Source organism: Rutidosis leptorrhynchoides, chromosome 2, assembly GCF_046630445.1.
Source record: "Rutidosis leptorrhynchoides isolate AG116_Rl617_1_P2 chromosome 2, CSIRO_AGI_Rlap_v1, whole genome shotgun sequence".
NCBI lineage: Eukaryota > Viridiplantae > Streptophyta > Magnoliopsida > Asterales > Asteraceae > Rutidosis > Rutidosis leptorrhynchoides.
In genome coordinates, this window is record NC_092334.1 from 30,405,772 (window position 1) to 30,425,559 (window position 19,788).

General features: G+C 34.3%; 1 protein-coding gene across 1 annotated transcript; it reads left to right on the forward strand.

The window, feature by feature from the left end:
• The first annotated feature begins 2,392 nt into the window (after nt 1-2,392).
• LOC139890677 (E3 ubiquitin-protein ligase SIS3-like) lies at nt 2,393-13,282 on the forward strand. Its single transcript, XM_071873583.1, has 12 exons — nt 2,393-2,437; nt 3,358-3,448; nt 3,536-3,574; nt 3,681-3,747; nt 3,931-4,004; nt 4,105-4,243; nt 4,343-4,432; nt 10,435-10,500; nt 10,802-10,900; nt 11,666-11,767; nt 11,849-12,102; nt 12,763-13,282. Coding segments are annotated over exons 2-12 (951 nt in total). The 5' UTR covers nt 2,393-2,437; nt 3,358-3,428; the 3' UTR covers nt 12,764-13,282.
• The last annotated feature ends 6,506 nt before the right edge of the window (nt 13,283-19,788 follow it).

Here is a 19,788-nt window from a genome sequence, read left to right on the forward strand (position 1 = left end):
ATCACAAGTGAATTTGATGATATTGTAATTGAATTCCTTAGATCGATCCGTTTGGTTGACATATTTTAGAAGAAATTAAATTACTTGAAATCATGAGATTCTTTCATTTATGAAATGTTAATTCCTTTAATATGTTGATGATTTGAATTCTTTCCAACAATGAATCTATGAAAAATCAAAACATCCTCAAATATTTACGTTTATATTTTATGTACATTTAGACGCGCGCTTTCACATCGCGTTTTCGTCGCTCGTTTTCGCGACGCGTTTTTCGCAACGCGTTTACGATGCGCGTTTTCGCCACGCGTTTTCGCCACGCGTTTTCGACAGCCCGTTTTCGCAGCACTTTTCGCAACGCGTTTTCAATTCGCGAATCTTAAACTTCAATGCAAGTATGAAAATGAAATTCGGAAACGTAAAATATTTTGTATAACGTTCTAGTTATTTTATAAAATGGAATGACTTTTTTTCTCCGTTGGTCCTTCAATTATACACGAAATTGCAATCCGAGTCAATCAAGTTTTTTTTTTGGATTTTCGAGTCCTTAAAATTGCAAAATTTTGCAATCCGAGTCCCTCCATCTAACTTCCGTCTAAATTGGCCGTTAACCTTTGACATGTGCCATGCATGTGAGGGTAAAATCATCTTTTTACTCTTTTCTTTGATTTTTTTTGCTTCGTTGGTCCTTCGTTTATACACAAAATTGCAATCCGAGTCCCTCAACTTTTTAATTCTAATTTTTATCTTTTTTTTCTTTTATCTTTAATTCATGCTTTTTATCTTTAATTCATAAGGACTATCCGTATAATTAAGTCTAGCTAAAAACATGTAATTTGTATTTCATGTGTGGACCATGGCTGTAAGTTAAAATCACGTAATTTCAATTTCATGTATGGACTACAACTCCATGAGTGTTAGTTAGAAATATAATTTCCTTTAAGTGAGCTTCCTCTTTTTAATGCCTGGTTGTGTGTAATTTTAAGTAGAGGAAGTTTTGTTATGTTTTGTAATATCATCGTCTCATCTATTGGAGTTTTAACTAATAGATTCTACCGACATTATTATTCGTTAGTGGAGTTTTAATTAATAGAAGTTACCGGTATATAAACGGTTAACTAAATTGTGAAAGATCATAAAATTACTAACTAGAAACTTACCAAAGTTATACAAGGTGTAGCTTTCAATAAGCATACGGACTCATTCAAATACTAATCTACCGAAATATATTACGCGATCCAATTTATAACTCAAATGTATAAATTTTGTTAGCCTGATTTCGTAAGTGCACATATGCTGCTAACTTCGGCATATACAAATTCCGGCAATTCGGTTCTTGATCAGTGAATCAAAAATGAAACAAAAACGAAACAATAGTAACAAAACACAAGACCGATCCTTACAAAAAGTAATTTAAACCATGGCTTAGCCAAAATCGCTATTATAACCATCGATTTTGTGGTGAGAAATAAAAGGAAATACCTGTATGTAGGACAATCGAAAATCTATTGTGCGATATTAACTTATTTTCATGATAAGATTTTTCAAGAACTTTATGATACAAAATGACAATATGACGCTTGTCAAACACATATGAAATCTTCCATCGTATGAATTAAAATATGAATTAAAGATAAAAAGTATAAATTAAAGATAAAAAAAGATAAAAATTCGAATTAAAAAGTTGAGGGACTCGGATTGCAATTTTGTGTATAAACGAAGGACCAACGAAGCAAAAAAGTCAAAGAAAAGAGTCAAAGGCGATTTTACCCTCACATGCATGGCACATGTCAAAGGTTAACGGCCAATTTAGACGGAAGTTAGATGGAGGGACTCGGATTGCAAAATTTTGCAATTTTAAGGACTCGAAAATCAAAAAAAAACTTGAGGGACTCGGATTGCAATTTCGTGTATAATTGAAGGATCAACGGAGCAAAAAAGTCAAATGGAATTCAATTTCATTCGATGTTAATAAAAAAACACACTTTTTTACTTTATATGGATTTTATCAATTCTATTTCCTTTAAATTTCAATTCTTTTAATACATTCCATTTCTTTCAAAAAAAAAAAAAAAAAAAAAAATATTCTTTCAATCAAACGGTGCCTAAGATTACCCTTTTACTGTTCCTCTTTTATTTAACAATGATTCCCTTGTGGCACAAATTATTTCATTATTCTTTTTAAGTAATACGGAGTACAGTAATACAATACGAGTATGTTTTCAAAGTAATCAGTTTAAAACAAGCTAAATTATTGCTTTTAAAATCCCCGCCCATTTTCTCTAAGCCATCAAATTTCACTGTACGCTTCAGTAATACGGAGTACGGAGTACTGTATTATCTTCATCTTCAAGCTACTACTTTCACTTGCTGCAATTTCTTTTACATTTATCATCCTTACTACGATTTAACGTTAACATGTCTTCGATTTTGTAATTTTGTAAGTTTAAGCTTTTTTTTTTTGGATAAAGTGTAAGTTTAAGCTTCGTGTTTGCAGATTAGGGTTTGATTTCATCCTTCATCCACATATATCTGTATTTGTGTTTCACAACTTGGATTTGGAATTTGACACATGAATTTCTCTGTTCTTTCTAATTCTCTGTACAATTTTCTAATTCTATTTTTTAATTTTTATCTATTAGCATATCGTGTCGTCTCAGGTATAGGTCAAAATTATAGAAAAAGTCAAACAATAAGGTTGATCAACCGATACATGAAGACGATAAGGCAATCATTGTATTATATTGAAGAAATTTTATCATAATTCCTTTTGATTTTAGAAGCCTAAGGTCTTGTCTGATATTTATATGTGTCTATCTTCACTTTACTTTGCTATCATCCTACGCATGCTATGTGTTTGATGAAATGCCTAAACGAAAACTTTGATTTTATGCAGTTTAAGGTTATAATGAAACTGATATAATCACATTATTACTAATCTCTGGAGACTTTAGCCTTTACCTAGTTACCTCATAACAATATATTTATTTCCATAGCTGCAATTATTATGGCATTATTATTATTGTAGCTTCAGTGGAAAGTGGAAACAAATGTGTTGCGTGTTTACGTTTTGATGAGTTACATATATTTTCTGAACATATGGACTTGCAAGTACAAAAGTTTAGATTATTTAAACAATTTGAACGTAGGTGTTTCAGGCATAAACCTAATTAGCCTCCTGCTTTTGTTTTTCCTTATTGGCTTATTGTCATTTGTGAATCATATCATATCATAATAATTTGTTAACTTGGTGTGTTAAAAACTATGAATGACAAAGTTAACTGTGTATATTTACAGTTAGTATCATTTTAACGAAAATATATGATTAGTCTCATAAATTTCAACTGTGTATATATACAGGACCTCAAGAATTGATTTACTCCGTACTTTACTATCACTTCATCACTGAAACCTAAGGTTTTGTTACATCAATGGCGATTGGTCTCAGCTGGTTAGTTAGTTGCATTTATTGATAGTCCTACTTTTTAACTGTTATCATTCGTCCTCTAAATTTGATTTTTTATAACTAATTTTGCAGGATCGTTGGATTATATTTGATGATTCTTGCATATCTGATGTATCCTTTTATAATTCAAATTCCTTCATGTTCGTGTGTTTAATGCTATATCTATGTATTTTTATGTATACAGTCTTTTTGTTTTCTTGACGATTGTGATTGATAGATTTCAAAGTGCTGGGAACGGGAAAGATTATGATCGTTGTAAATTGCCGATTCATACGTGGAGAGTGGTAAGTTATTTTAATTTTCTAAATTATTACTAGTGTTATTTCATTTTTAATTATAATTGTTATAAAGCAATTATTACCGATAAATATCTTTTTTATCTTCTTCCTTTGTTGTTAGAAATGCTGTTAGTTTGTGATGGATTATGAATATTAGAGACTGATGTGCTGTTAATTATTTTGATTTAGGTTGACTATACGCTTGTTTTCATTTTTTGCTTGTTGATGATCGTGGATTACTTTATTGTAGCTTCTATCGGATTGTACGCTCTCTACATTCCCCTAATTTTTTTTATTATTTATATACTGTAATTCATTTGATTAGTAACAGTAACAGATAACTGAATTATGAAATATGTACAGGGATAACGGTCGCCAACTAACAGGCAAACGTTTTATTGCAAGAGTTGTGGTTGTATGTGTTACGTATGCACTGTTGTATCCATTTCTTTGGGTATCGACTGTTGTTGGGGCCATTTGGTTTGCTACTGAATGGGAGTGTGTGAGTTCTTCTTTATTAATTGTTTCTTTAGTAAGTTAATACTGGATGTAGTATTATTAATTAATGTTAATGTGGATTATGATTGTAAATTTATTGTAGTTGACTGGTAACCAGATGTGTAGTATTGTTGAATGGTTACTTTATACCTTCGGTGCACTCATCTACATTGCCTGTATATTTGGGAGAAAGGTAGCACATAATCTTGCTTCTTATAATCTAATTATTATACTATTGTACAATGTACTACTAGCTTAAATTGTATATTCTGTTATAATAATAATAATAATATAGATATGGATAGTCAATTTTGGTGTATACATATAGTCAATTTTGGTACACAAAGTATGTATTTTTATATTGAGATTTTAGGCTATAAATACTCATGAATGCAAGCATTAAACTTGCACCATTTCTCACACTTACAAAGTGTTTCTTTCTTTCTCTCCATTATCATCTTTGTTCTTACACTTCATTATTAGTATTCTAAATCAAGAATCAAATCACTAAAGGTAGTTATAAGCCTACTGAATTATAACATCAAGAATCAAACCACTAAAGGTAGTTATAAGCCTACTGAATTATAACATCAAGAATCAAACCACTAAAGGTAGTTATAAGCCTACTGAATTATAACACGTTATCAGCACGATAATCTTAATACTAAATATGGTTGGCTCTGCCACCAAAATGATATATGGTCGGTTATACCACCAAAATGATATATGGTCGGTTATACCACCAGAATGATATAGGTCGGTTATACCACCTGAAAAAATATATGGTCGACACTGTCGCCAAATTTTCATTTATGTTTACTAATATTTATATTTTTGTTATATAACATTTATTTATGATTGCTTACACATGGTCGACACTGTCACCTACTTATCATTTATGTTATATTAAATTTATGTTTAATGTTTATATACTTATGAATATAAATTGACTCTAATTTATCATGATGTTTGTTTTAATTTTTGATAATAGAAAATGTCGAATCTGGAAAAGCTTAAATTTACTCCTTTAGAATCAACTGGAAACAACTACATGCCATGGGTTATAAAAGTAAAAATGCATCTTAAATCAATGGGCATTCTTGAAACCATAAATGAAAACAACACTTGTTCTGAAAAAGAACAAGCTACGGCATGTTGCTTTATTCATCAACATATTGATGAATGCTTACAAAATAATTATGTGACTGTAGAAGATCCCCATGTTTTATGGGAAGGTCTCAAAAGCAGATTCAATAATCAAAGAGAAATTTTACTTCCAGCTGCAATGGAACAATGGAGAACATTAAGGTTCCAAGACTTTAAGAAAGTAAATGAATACAGCTCAGCTCTGTATAATACATGTTCACAACTTAAATTCTGTGGACATGAAATTAGTGATGCAGACATGATGGAGAAAACTTTCTCCACAATGAATGCTGCAAACATCACAGTGCAAAGAAATTTGAGAATGCTAAAGTTCAAAACATATCCTGAACTTAATTCATATCTCTTAGTTGCAGAGCAAAATGATGAGCTATTAATGAAAAATCAGCAATCCCGTCCTACTGGTACACTTGCAATCCCTGAAGCAAATACTGTAAATAATTATAAACAGGGACAAGGACGCGGGCAAGGTCGTGGTTATAATAACCATCACCATCATCATGCCAAAAGCCATAACTATGGTAGAAACCATCCTTATGGTAATGGTAATGGGCGTGGACGTGGTCGTGGTCGTGGCCGTGGTGGTCAAAGAAATAGTAATCCACGAAAATATAAATATCAACCACAAAACAAGCCCATTAAACAAGATGTTGAAGAAAATTCTTCTAAAAATTCTGAAGAATCTTGCTACAGATGTGGTAGAATGGGCCACTGGGCTAATACTTGCCGAACATCTAAACATCTTGTTAAGATGTATCAGGATTCGCTGAAAGGTAAAGAAAAGGAAGTAAATTTTGTGGATAATATTGATCCAACAGTCACTGAGAAACCATCTGATTTATATGAAGATTTCTTGAATGTTTAAGTTGTGTGTCTTTTGAAAAATAAACGATTTAATATCGTCTGTCTTTGTCATTATGTTTGCTAAATGTTTCAGTACTATCTATTTGCGTTTAAAATATTGTGTAATATTAATGTACTCACTATTTATTTCTTATATATGAAGTTCAATATGAATTTTGATGGAATACAACATCAATCAAGTGGTGGAGATCTCTGTATAGCAGACAGTGGAACTACACACACTATACTTAAATCCGAGAAATATTTTATTGATCTAAAACCAACGGAAGGAACTATACATACAATATCAGGACCTGCTAACTTGATAAAAGGGATAGGAAAGGCAAATTTCATACTACCAAATGGTACAAAATTTTTAATAAATGATGCCTTATTTTCTCCCAAGTCAAGCAGAAATTTATTGAGTTTCTCCGACATATACCTTAACGGGTATGATTATCAGTCAGTGACAACAGAAAATGAGAAATATTTAAGTATCACTGACAAGAGTCATGTGGTTGAAAAACTGCCAAGACTTAGTTATGGATTACATTATACACATATAAATGTACCAGAAATACATATGGTAGTTAACGAAAAATATATTGATCCTGGTGTATTCAGTTTATGGCATAACAGATTAGGCCATCCAGGATCAACAATGATGAAAAGGATTATTGAATGTACTCATGGACATCCACTAAAGGATAGAAAAATCCATCATGATACAATGGTTCCATGTACATCTTGCTCTCTTGGAAAATTGATAACTAGACCCTCACCACTTAAGGTTGAGAAAGAATCACCAATGTTTCTTGAAAGAATTCAAGGTGATATATGTGGACCAATTCATCCACCATGTGGACCATTTAGATATTTCATGGTTCTAATAGACGCATCTAGCAGATGGTCTCATGTTTGTCTGTTATCAAGCCGTAATGTGGCATTTGCAAAATTTCTTGCCCAAATTATTAAATTGAGAGCTCATTTTCCTGATTACACCATTAAAAGGGTGAGACTTGATAATGCTGGTGAATTTACATCTCAAGCATTTAATGACTATTGCATGTCTATAGGAATTGTTGTTGAACATTCTGTTGCTCATGTGCATACACAAAATGGTTTAGCCGAGTCATTGATTAAACGTTTACAGTTAATCGCTAGACCATTGATAATGAGAACAAAACTCCCTGTATCTATATGGGGTCATGCAATTTTACATGCTGCTGCATTGATTCGCATCAGACCAAGTGCAAGTCATAAATATTCCCCCCTACAACTTGCTTTTGGTCAAGAGCCAAATATTTCCCATCTTAGAACATTTGGTTGTGCAGTGTATGTTCCAATTGCGACACCACAACGTACAAAAATGGGTCCTCAAAGGAGGTTGGGAATATATGTTGGATATGAAACATCTTCAATATTAAGGTATATTGAACCTATGACAGGTGACGTTTTTACAGCACGTTTTGCTGATTGTCATTTTAATGAAACATTGTTCCCTAGATTAGGGGGAGAAATGAAAAATAAAGAAAATGATGTTTCATGGTGTGAACCTCAATTAAAGTATCTTGATCCTCGCACAAAAGAATGCGAGACAGAAGTTCAAAAGATAATGCATATACAAGAACTTGCAAATCAATTGCCTGATGCATTTACAGATACAAAAACGGTGACAAAATCATATATACCAGCAGTAAATACTCCAGCTCGAATTGAAATTCCAAAAGCTGGCAATAACGTCACTCATGAATCTTTGCCACGTCAGAAACGTGGAAGACCAATCGGTTCAAAGGATAAAAATCCTCGAAAAAGAAAATCAGCTGATAATGAAGTAAAAGAAAGTGTTCAAGAAGAACCACAAATCAGTACTCCTACTGCAGAGGAGATTGATGATGTCAATACAGAAATTGCAATCAATTATGCATATTCAAAAATATTATGGAACCGAAATGAAATGAAAAATCTTGATGAGAAATTTTCATTTAATGTTGCATATGACATCATGAATAATGATGATGATCCAGAACCAACATCTATGGTTGAATGTCAAAATAGACATGATTGGGCTCAATGGAAAGAAGCAATACGAGCTGAATTAGAATCACTCAATAAAAGAAAAGTTTTCGGATCCATCATTCTCACTCCTATAGATGTGAAACCTGTAGGATACAGATGGATTTTTGTCCGAAAAAGAAATGAGAAAAATGAAGTTACAAGGTATAAAGCTAGACTTGTAGCTCAAGGTTTTTCTCAAAGACCGGGAATTGATTATGAAGAAACTTATTCTCCTGTTATGGATGCAATTACTTTTAGGTACTTAATCAGTCTGACAGTTTCTAAAAATTTAGAAATGCATCTCATGGATGTTGTGACTGCTTATCTATATGGATCACTTGATAGTGATATATATATGAAGATACCTGAAGGATTTAAGGTACCAGAAGCATCAAATGCAAAACCCAAAGAAATGTATTCGATTAAATTACAAAGATCTTTATATGGGTTAAAACAATCGGGACGTATGTGGTATAACCGATTAAGTGATTACTTGATAAGCAAAGGGTATACAAATAATCTTACTTGCCCTTGTGTTTTCATTAAGAAAACAACATCCGGATATGTGATCATAGCTGTTTATGTTGATGATCTTAACATCATAGGTACAAATAAAGAGATCCATGAAGCCATTCAACTTCTAAAGAAAGAATTTGAAATGAAAGATCTCGGAAAAACCAAGTATTGCCTTGGTTTACAAATTGAGCATATGCCTAATGGTTTACTTGTACATCAAACAACATATACTGAAAAGATTTTGAAACGTTTCAATATGGACAAGGCAAAACCATTAAGTACTCCTATGGTTGTTAGATCACTCAATGTTGAAGCTGATCCATTTCGTCCATGTGAAGATCAAGAAGACATTCTTGGACCAGAAGTACCATATCTTAGTGCAATTGGAGCTCTTATGTATCTTACAAATTGTACAAGACCTGACATTTCTTTTGCAGTTAATTTGTTGGCAAGGTTCAGCTCTGCTCCTACCAAAAGACACTGGAATGGGATCAAACACATATTTCGATACCTTCGAGGAACTACTGATTTAGGATTATTTTATTCTAACGAATCAAAACAAGATTTGGTTGGTTATGCAGATGCAGGTTATTTATCTGATCCACATAAAGCTAAATCTCAAACTGGATATGTATTCCTAAATGGAGGTACTGCAATATCATGGCGTTCTCAAAAACAAACACTTGTTGCTACATCGTCAAATCATGCCGAAGTGATTGCATTACATGAAGCTACTCGAGAATGTTTTTGGTTGAGATCAATGACACAACTCATTACTGATTCTTGTGGACTAGAACGCGATAAAAGTCCAACAACTATCTATGAAGATAATGCAGCTTGCATAGCACAGATGAAAGAAGGGTATATCAAAAGTGACTGAACAAAACACATACCACCTAGATTCTTCTCATACACTCAAAATCTCATTAAGGACAACCAGATTGAAATGAGATATGTGCAATCTAGCAAAAACTCTGCTGATCTTTTCACGAAAGCACTTCCAACTGCTATTTTCAGAACACACGTTCATAACATTGGCATGAGACATGTTCAAAAGATGTAACAGCTGAAGCGATGTCTACTTGAGGGGGAGTCAACTCCATGCTGCACTCTTTTTCCCTTAGCTAAAGTTTTTTCCCACTGGGTTTTCTTTAGCAAGGTTTTTAACGAGGCAGTAATTTATAGTTGATCTTCAACAAAATAAAATTGCTATCCAAGGGGGAGTGTTATAATAATAATAATAATAATATAGATATGGATAGTCAATTTTGGTGTATACATATAGTCAATTTTGGTACACAAAGTATGTATTTTTATATTGAGATTTTAGGCTATAAATACTCATGAATGCAAGCATTAAACTTGCACCATTTCTCACACTTACAAAGTGTTTCTTTCTTTCTCTCCATTATCATCTTTGTTCTTACACTTCATTATTAGTATTCTAAATCAAGAATCAAATCACTAAAGGTAGTTATAAGCCTACTGAATTATAACATCAAGAATCAAACCACTAAAGGTAGTTATAAGCCTACTGAATTATAACATCAAGAATCAAACCACTAAAGGTAGTTATAAGCCTACTGAATTATAACATATTCTTGTCTTTTGCAGTGGTTAAAAAGAAGGCGATTTCATTTAAGACATCCTTCACCTGGAATTCGTGTTTCAGAATTTAAGGTAATCTCTACAAATTCATATCCTTCTTTCCATTTTTATCAAGTAACTTTCAGCAACTGTTGTGAAAAACTTATCTGCTGCATGAAATTACTGTTATATGTGTTACTTTTTTGATAGATATCTAGAGTTATTTCTTCTTTCTAAATTTAATAGTTCCCTGTGTGATTGGTTTAGTTTCTAATATGAATGTTCTTCACTTTTTTATGTGTTTATGCTTTTACTGTTTGTTTCAACTGTTGTTCTCTTAAGGTGAATGACTCTACTGGGAGTTATATAACAAATAATCGTATCTGTTTTTAAGGTTTTTGTTAGTATGATTCGTCAGCCGAATGATTTGGCATATGAAGCCTTTGTTCGGGCCACGATCCGTAATCAACAAATTCAGATGTTTGAATCCATGGTAACATCTATATACTGCAAGTCTCTTACATAATTTTTTTTTTGTTTTTTTTTGTTTTTTTGTTTTTTTTTTGTCTCTTACATAAATTTAATCACGTTTAATAGTAGTGTTACACTCTCGCGCGCGCGCGCACACACACACACATATATATACATATATATGTATATATATACTTTAGAATGAACCACAACTTTGAGCCGGAAAGAATGTTTGTGTGCTATATGATTTAGAAGATAAAACAATTAAGGAGGTTGTAAGCATTAACTTCTATAAATATCCAAGTGTTCAACTGGTACGATCAGTTTCCTTTTAGCTAATGCTTTTATTTGACTGTTAGGGATGAACAATAGCCCAAAGCCCTGCACAACTCATTTATTAGTACAAAGACAGTTATCGCATACATATATCCTCATCGATAATCATTGGCAGATGATTTAGATAATAAAAAATTATGTACTCATCAGATAAATGAAAAAAAGATAGCGATTAGGATTTGTTATAGCCTCTAAATGGTTCAAGTTTGGACCCTTTTGATGTGCAATCGAAAACATATCTGGCAAGAACTTTGTACTTTACCCATGTAACCTATTCAGGATAATATACACACACACACACATATTCACACACATATATACTTGAACCATTTAGAGGCTATAATAAATCCTAATCGCTAAATCATTCATGTAACTATCGCGTTTATACACAATTATTGTATTTTTTTTTCAATTTGTAATTTGTATTTGTATGTACTTGGCAATATTGGAGGCGGAGTTGATTCGTGGGCTTCCGATGTATACTCTCAGAGAGATCCCGACAGACTGCAGTGACTGTCCGATATGTTTGAAAGAGTTTCGTATTAACCAAAAGGTAAATACTGGTTTCTATTTTATGTTAAACAAATATATATAATGCATGACACCTACACTAAGTAACAAATTTAATATTTAGGTTCGTGGCCTGCCTTGTGCTCATATATTTCATAAAAAATGCATTGCTACTTGGCTTCGAGTCAATATGAGTTGCCCTCAGTGCCGTTGTGTGGCCTTCCCTAGAAACAACGCATCATCTGTGCCAGGTGGTGCTGAGCAATCAGCTGACTCAGCAAGTCAATCTGTGAGAAGTCAACCATATAGCGCGAGTTATGTTATAAGGATGCAAAGTTATCTTGTGCCAGTCCATACAGGCGATCCACAGCCAAACTGGTATGTTTCCTTGAAATTTTGATCATTGATTTGAAGATATTATTATTATAAACATATTTACAGATAACTAAAGCCGATAATATCAGTATGTTGTTCAATTGTTTCTTTATATTCGTGATCTCTAGTGTTTGTTTATTTGTGAAAATTCATTTTGTGAATGTGTATGTGCAGTACTTTAATTTTTATAAAAGTGATTGCATAGTTGTTTAATTGCCAATTTGTTAGATTCTGACATATCAGTGATGTTTGAGTACATGTTAAAGTTTACTTGCGAGTTTATAATATATAGTGTGGATGATATGTCAAAAATTAAATGTTTAATGTGTTTAATCGAGAAAAAGGTTGACATTTGAACCAAGTATGTGAATATGAACATGGTGAACAACTATTCAATAAGGATTAATGTGCACAATTATTAACTTATGAACTATGTTCACATGTGAAACTTTTTTTTGACATCTGAACATTTCCATGTAGATGATTATTATCTGAACTTGTATATGAACATGTTGAAAACGACAACACACGTGATTCGTTTAAAATTTAATTATGTACTGGTTTGTTTTCCTTGTCAACTAGTAAGTCATTTTTAATAGTGCTATAAGGTTTTCCACAACCATTATGTATCAAGCTGACATTGTTTTGGTATTATAACTCCAGAAAGCAATATTCATTGAATATATGAAGTTACAAATATTGAAAAAGCTGATGCAGTCAGACTTGAATTGAAATCGCGTATAAAGAAAAAATCGGTAGATTTTGGGGTATTCCGTATTTGTTATGCGACATATGGAATCATATGATCTTGATGTGAAAGGTCAAAAACAGAAGACAAGGTTGAGACAAAAGTATGCATTGAAGATGAAGGTATATTTGTATGCAGATGTTTATGCAAGTAAAATGCTACAAAAACAGAGTATCAGTTTGCTATTATTTACCGTTTTATTTTTGTGTGCTAAGTTTTAGTTCCGGTTTTTGGGAAGTTTTAAAATTGTTAACGTTTGTGAAACTTTTTTTTCCTTCTTTTCTGTGTGAACTAGAATCTAGTAATTTTGTCTCGCCACGATTTTGAAGGTGGTGTTTGCTAGAATCAAAGCATTAAAGGAAGTCCTTTGCCGATCATTTTGTTTTAAGTTTTGTGGTCATCCTTTTTGTTAGGTTGCATATTTGTGTCTGTGTATGTATGTATGTATGTCAAATTATGTGGTGTCCCTTAAGCATATTTATTATGAAACCAGATATGATTTACAGTAATCAATTTCCAGTTTTATGAAATTATGATTAAACGATTTTGGTAAAGTTATGGATTAAATAATCAATATTGCATGATAAGTTTGTCCCTGCTTAACAAATGTAAGTTCTTATTATTGATAGATGTAAATAATTCTGTGTGTGTATTGCATAAAGATTGCAGCCGTATATATGGCCAAAGATTACAACTGATTTCCTAGATTATGGACATGCTAGCTATCTCCTAATTGACTTGGTATAATTTCTAAACATAGTACAAGTCAATAATAATTAGTATCTATACTATAAATAATATATAACGATAATATCGCCAATACAGCCCCTCAGTTTGAGCGGGCGAGAGAGCAAACGTTCAAACTGCTCCGGAATTCTTCAAACAGAACACGGGGAAGACCCTTGGTAAATATGTCTGCTATCTGAAATCGTGTAGGAATATGTAGTACGCGAACCTGACCACGAGCAACTTTTTCACGAACAAAGTGTATATCCATCTCAATGTGCTTAGTACGTTGATGTTGTACGGGATTGCCGGATAGAAAAATTGCGCTAACGTTGTCACAGTAAACAAAAGTAGCTTTAGTGACGGGACAACGAAGTTCGAGTAATAAATTTCGTAACCAACACGATTCGGATACCACGTTTGCAACACCTCGGTATTCGGCTTCGGCACTTGAACGAGAAACAGTTGGTTGACGTTTAGCAGACCATGAAATCAGATTACCACCAAAAAATACACAATATCCAGACGTTGATCGTCGCGTGTCCGGACAACCACCCCAGTCTGCGTCGGTGTAGGAAACTAATGATGAAAGTGGCCCTTTGGTTAAATGTAAACCGTAGGATAAGGTACCCCGAAGATAACGAATGATCCGTCGTAAAGCTTGCATGTGACATTCCTTAGGATCATGCATGTGTAAACATATTTGTTGAACCGCGTATGAGATATCGGGACGGGTAAAAGTCAAATATTGCAATGCACCGGCTAGACTTCTAAATTCGGTAGGATTGGAGTAAGCAGGCCCGGTATTGATACTCAATTTGCCATTTGTATCCACGGGTGTTCTAACAATGTTACACGAATTCATACCCGCACGTTCAATGATTTCTTCGGCATATTTTCCTTGGTTGAGAAACAGGCCATTCGTATGTCGAGTAACGGCTATACCGAGAAAATAACTTAGTGGTCCTAAATCCTTCATGGCAAACTCATTAGCAAACAAGGACAATAAGGTGGTGCGAAGCTGTGTTGAGGAAGTAACAAGGATGATGTCATCTACATATAGCAATAAATAAGCAGTTTCATTCCCAACGTTGTATACAAAAAGAGAGTGATCCGATTGACTATGAGTGAAACCAATTGATGAAGCGAAAGTAGCAAAGCGTTGGTACCAAGCACGCGGTGCTTGTTTCAAACCGTAAAGTGACCGTTTTAACAAACATACATGATCCGGTTTTGTAGCGTCACGAAAACCATAAGGTTGATACATATAAACCGTTTCGTCTAGAGAACCATGTAGAAAAGCATTTTTAACATCGAGCTGGTTAATGTGCCATGACTTGGATAAGGCGATTGACAATACTAAGCGAATGGTGGCCGGTTTTACAACCGGACTAAACGTTTCATTACAATCAATACCAACGGTTTGTGATCTACCGTCACCAACCAAGCGAGCCTTGTAGCGTTCTAATGATCCATCCGATTTATATTTGTGCCTGAAAATCCAAATACTACGAATAACATTCATGTTAGGTGACCGGGGTACAAGTTCCCAAGTCTTATTATCTATTAAGGCATTGTATTCATCAAGCATGGCCATGTTCCAATTCGGGTCGGATAAGGCTTCTTTAGGTGATTTAGGGATAGGAGAAATGGACGTAGAGGAAGAAAGATTAAAAGGTGTTTTTGGTTTGTGTACACCTGTCATGCTTCGAGTAATTATGGTACGAGGAGGTGGTAGTGAGTTGACGGCAGTAGGCTGAGCAGGAGGTGTAGAATTATGGTTTGATGTAGGAGTCTGAGATTGAGATGTGTTTGATAATGTAGAAGAAGATGGCGTGGGTGAATTATGGTTTGAAGGAGAAGGGGATTGATTTGTAGGTGTGCTAGGTACTGTAGAAGGTGGTGAAAATAGTGGAGGTGTATTATTGTCATGAAGTGGATTAGTAGTAGTAGGGAGAACAGTGAGTGGTGGGGTGTCAGATAATTGGTTTAGAAGTGGGTCGACATTTGGGCTAGTGGATGTAGTATTGGGCTGCGTGTTTGGGCTTGTAGAGGTGGTAGTGGACTGAGTGGATATGATAGATGGATTAGTGAAGAATGGGTGAATGGAATCTGTAATGAGATGATAGTTAGGAGTAGATGTAGGTGTTTTGTTGGCAAAAGGAAATTTTGTCTCATCAAATATCACGTTACGAGATATGATGAATTTTTTTGATGAAGGATCATAACACTTATAACCACGATGGTTGGGTGGGTAGCCTAGAAAAACACATGGGATAGAGCGAGCTTGAAGTTTATTGATGGTGTGAGATGGAAGTAATGGGTAACAAAGACAACCAAAAATGCGTAAGTGAGAGTAAGAGGGTGTGCGATGATAAAGACTTTGAGTAGGAGAGTGGAAGTTTAACGTTTTAGTTGGTAAGATATTGAGTAAGTAAGTAGCCATTTGTAATGCATGAGGCCAAAATGAAAGAGGAAGAGATGCGTGAGATAGAATAGTTCGCATGATATTGTTGATGGCACGGATTTTTCTTTCGGATTTTCCGTTTTGAGAAGAAGAATAAGGACAAGAGAAACGAAATTGCATGCCATTTTGTTCGCAAAATTGATGAAATTGCTTGTTATTATATTCTGACCCGTTATCACATTGAAAAGACTTTATGGATTTTTCGAATTGAGTTTGAATGTATTTGGTGAAATGTAGAAATGTGGGATATACGTCAGATTTGTTAATTAAAGGGTATGTCCACAAAAAATTGGTGTGATTATCTAGAAACAATATGTAATAACGATGTCCGTTTGTGCTAGGGACCGGGGATGTCCATAAATCACTATGTATAATATCAAAAGCAGATAAAGTTGTAGAAACAGATGTAACAAAAGGAAACTTAATTTGTTTACCAAACACGCAAGATTGACAAACCGAATGCAACGAATGTTTATTACAAGAAATAAATTGTTTATTATTAAGACTACGTAAGACTTCATTTCCTGGATGACCAAGACGGTGATGCCATACGTTGGAAGATAAAGCAGTAAATGTAGATGGTGGAGATAGGTGGCGTAGCATGGAGTTGGTGAAGGGATATAGGTCACCCGTACTGTTACATCGTAGAACCGGCTTGCCCTCCGGAAAATCCTTCATAGTAAAACCAAAAGGATCAAATTCTAAGGAAATATTATTATCAGTTGTTAAACGACGAACAGATATAAGATTTTTAATAAGGTTGGGTGAATGTAAAATATTACGTAGGTAGAGTGGGCGAGATAAATTTGAAAAGGTAGAATTACCGAACCCTTTAATTGGTATGCCATGGCCATTCCCAACAATAATATTATTACTTTGCCTTAAAGGATAATAAGACTCGAGGTTACCTGAGTTCGCGGTCATGTGTGACGTGGCACCGGTGTCCATATACCAAGTATCATCGGGTGGGTTAAGCGTCATAGTATGCATAGCACTTTCGATATCAGTTGGGCTATATCCTGATGCGTTGGAAGCAGTAGCAATGTGAGCCTGTTGAGGTCTTGGGCCAAGTATTCCAGGTTGTGCATGAGTGGGCCTGATCCAGTTTGAAGTTGGATAAGGACAGGGAGGTGTGGCCCAAGGTGATGGATTTGCGGCAGCCCAATGAGGTTGGGAATAGGCCCAATTTTGTGAGTTGTTCCACTGATTAGAGTAATTTGGGGAAAAATTGCTCCTTCCTCGGCCACGATTGTTACGACCGCGATAGGTGTTCGATCCCCTTCCTCTGCCACGATTGGAATTGTAACGATACTGAGGATGATGATATCGATTAGCTTCAGATGCGTGAGATGAATCGGCGGCTGTGGATTCCGGTAATTTGGTGGCGGTGGTGATTAGAGCCGAATCGGCAGTGGTGGTGGTATTGTGAGCAGCCTGCTTTTGTTTGCGAGTTTCTTCGAGAAGCAATTTGGATCTAGCTTCATAAAAGGTAGGTAATTTGCGTTTTTGAGTGATATAAGTACCGACCGTGTCATAGTTGTCATTGAGACCCGCAACCAATTGTAACACCATTCGATTATCGGAAACCTTATCACCAACGTTGCGTAGTTGGTCGGCAAGAACTTTAAGTTGCTGACAATAGGCTGAACAATTTTCGAAGTCATCAAGACGAAGAGTTGTGAATTGTCTCTGAAGGTATATGGCTCTTGTATTTTTATTATCATGAAACATGTCTTCCAAACGAGTCCAAGCATTGGCGGCTGTGGATTCATCTTCAAGTATGTTATCTAGCAGTGCAAGAGAGATGGTGCCATAGATCCATTGAAGGACTATGGCATCTAATCGAGACCAGAGAGCGGCTGCGGAAGGATCAGGATTAACAGTGGTGCTGGAGGACGAGCCATCATCTTCAACAGGTATAATATGATCAAGAACATCATAAGCCTTGCAATGAGTTTTGAAAAGCTGAGCCCATGAATTGTATTGTGCGTTATCAATGTCTAAAGTAATAGGTATCATGTTTTTGATATTTGTGACAGATAAAGCAGGATGGAATTTGTCTCCCATTGTAAACGGCAGAAACAAAATTCAGAAGAAAAGAGGGATAATCGGCTGTTAATGTTGAAAGAAAGGAGAGGGATGAAGAAGGCCTGATACCATGATAGATGTAAATAATTCTGTGTGTGTATTGCATAAAGATTGCAGCCGTATATATGGCCAAAGATTACAACTGATTTCCTAGATTATGGACATGCTAGCTATCTCCTAATTGACTTGGTATAATTTCTAAACATAGTACAAGTCAATAATAATTAGTATCTATACTATAAATAATATATAACGATAATATCGCCAATAATTATGCATAGTTATACACTGTTGGGGATTTAAAGACACATTCAGGTTATTTTGAAGACCATATGTATTAACTGTTGGGGATTTATCTGTCCAAATGTGCATGCTCATATGCTCTAAATTGACCAACATAGTACTTAGTACTAATAGTTAATACTAACACGTAAACGAAACAACATAAATAATAAATAATATTCTTTAAATTCAACAACATAGTACTAACAACACAACATCTAGTTACATTGCAAAATAAAGCAAATAACTAGCACGTTATATCTAAATTGACTGATTGACAAAAGAAGGCAAACATACAAGAATAAGCTGCTAGCATATGAAAAACGAACCAAAAGGCCCTAAAATTAAAAGTCGTGAAGAAACCCATCTTCAATCTTCAACATTTAACCATGATTGCTTCAAAGTTCGAACGATGCCCTCTCAAATCCAACCACAAATTATTGCAGTTTGACAAAAAAAAAATATGGGTTAAAGCTCTCAAATCCAACCACAAATTATTGCAGTTTGACATAAAAAAAATATGGGTTAAAGTTATAGATACGCCTTATACTTTCATTTTTGTTCCAATGTATGTTATATAACCAAAAAATACCAGTGTAGGTCACACTTTCAAAAAATGTGCTAATGTAAACAAATGGTGACTGGTTACCTGCTAAACGGGTAAAATTATTTATTTAACATTTTTATGAATTTTATATGGCTACAAATAGGTAATATACTTTCAGTTTTGTTTTGATATAGGCTATAGAAAATGATGATTTGTCCTGATGTATCACTAACTTCATTCTCCACAAAGATTACACGTCAACTCGTTTTTTTATCCAGTTGATAAGTTCAGTGTGTTCATGTTAATACACTTTTTGAAAATATGTGACCTACAATCGTATTTTTTTTTGGATATAGCCTAAAGGTAAAACATTTAACCATGATTGCTTCAAGGACTTGGATGTGTTTTTCCTTCTTTTATGTGTGAACTAGATGCTAGTAATTTTATCAGAATCTAGTAATTTTAGATGTGTGCTTCACATTATTCTAGATTCCGGAGATCCAATTCCTGTTAATTCGACCCTTAACCACGCGATGAAAATAGCTAGAATTATTGTCCCCAACCCAGAGCCATTCAATATTTGCTTTTTGTTTAAGGAGTCGTTCCTCTTCTATAACATCTTCTTTAAAATCTTTATGGATTTTACTCGCTTTCTCCCTCATTGTAACATCATGTGGGTTTCGGTCGAGCTGCAGTTGCGCATCATCTAAATCCTTTCGAATGTTGACAACTCTTTTATTATGAGATCCCCCTTTTCCCAGATTAATTTCCTCAGAGACTTTTTAGGTCCTTTAAACGTTTGACAACAGCATACATGTGACGACCCGGAAA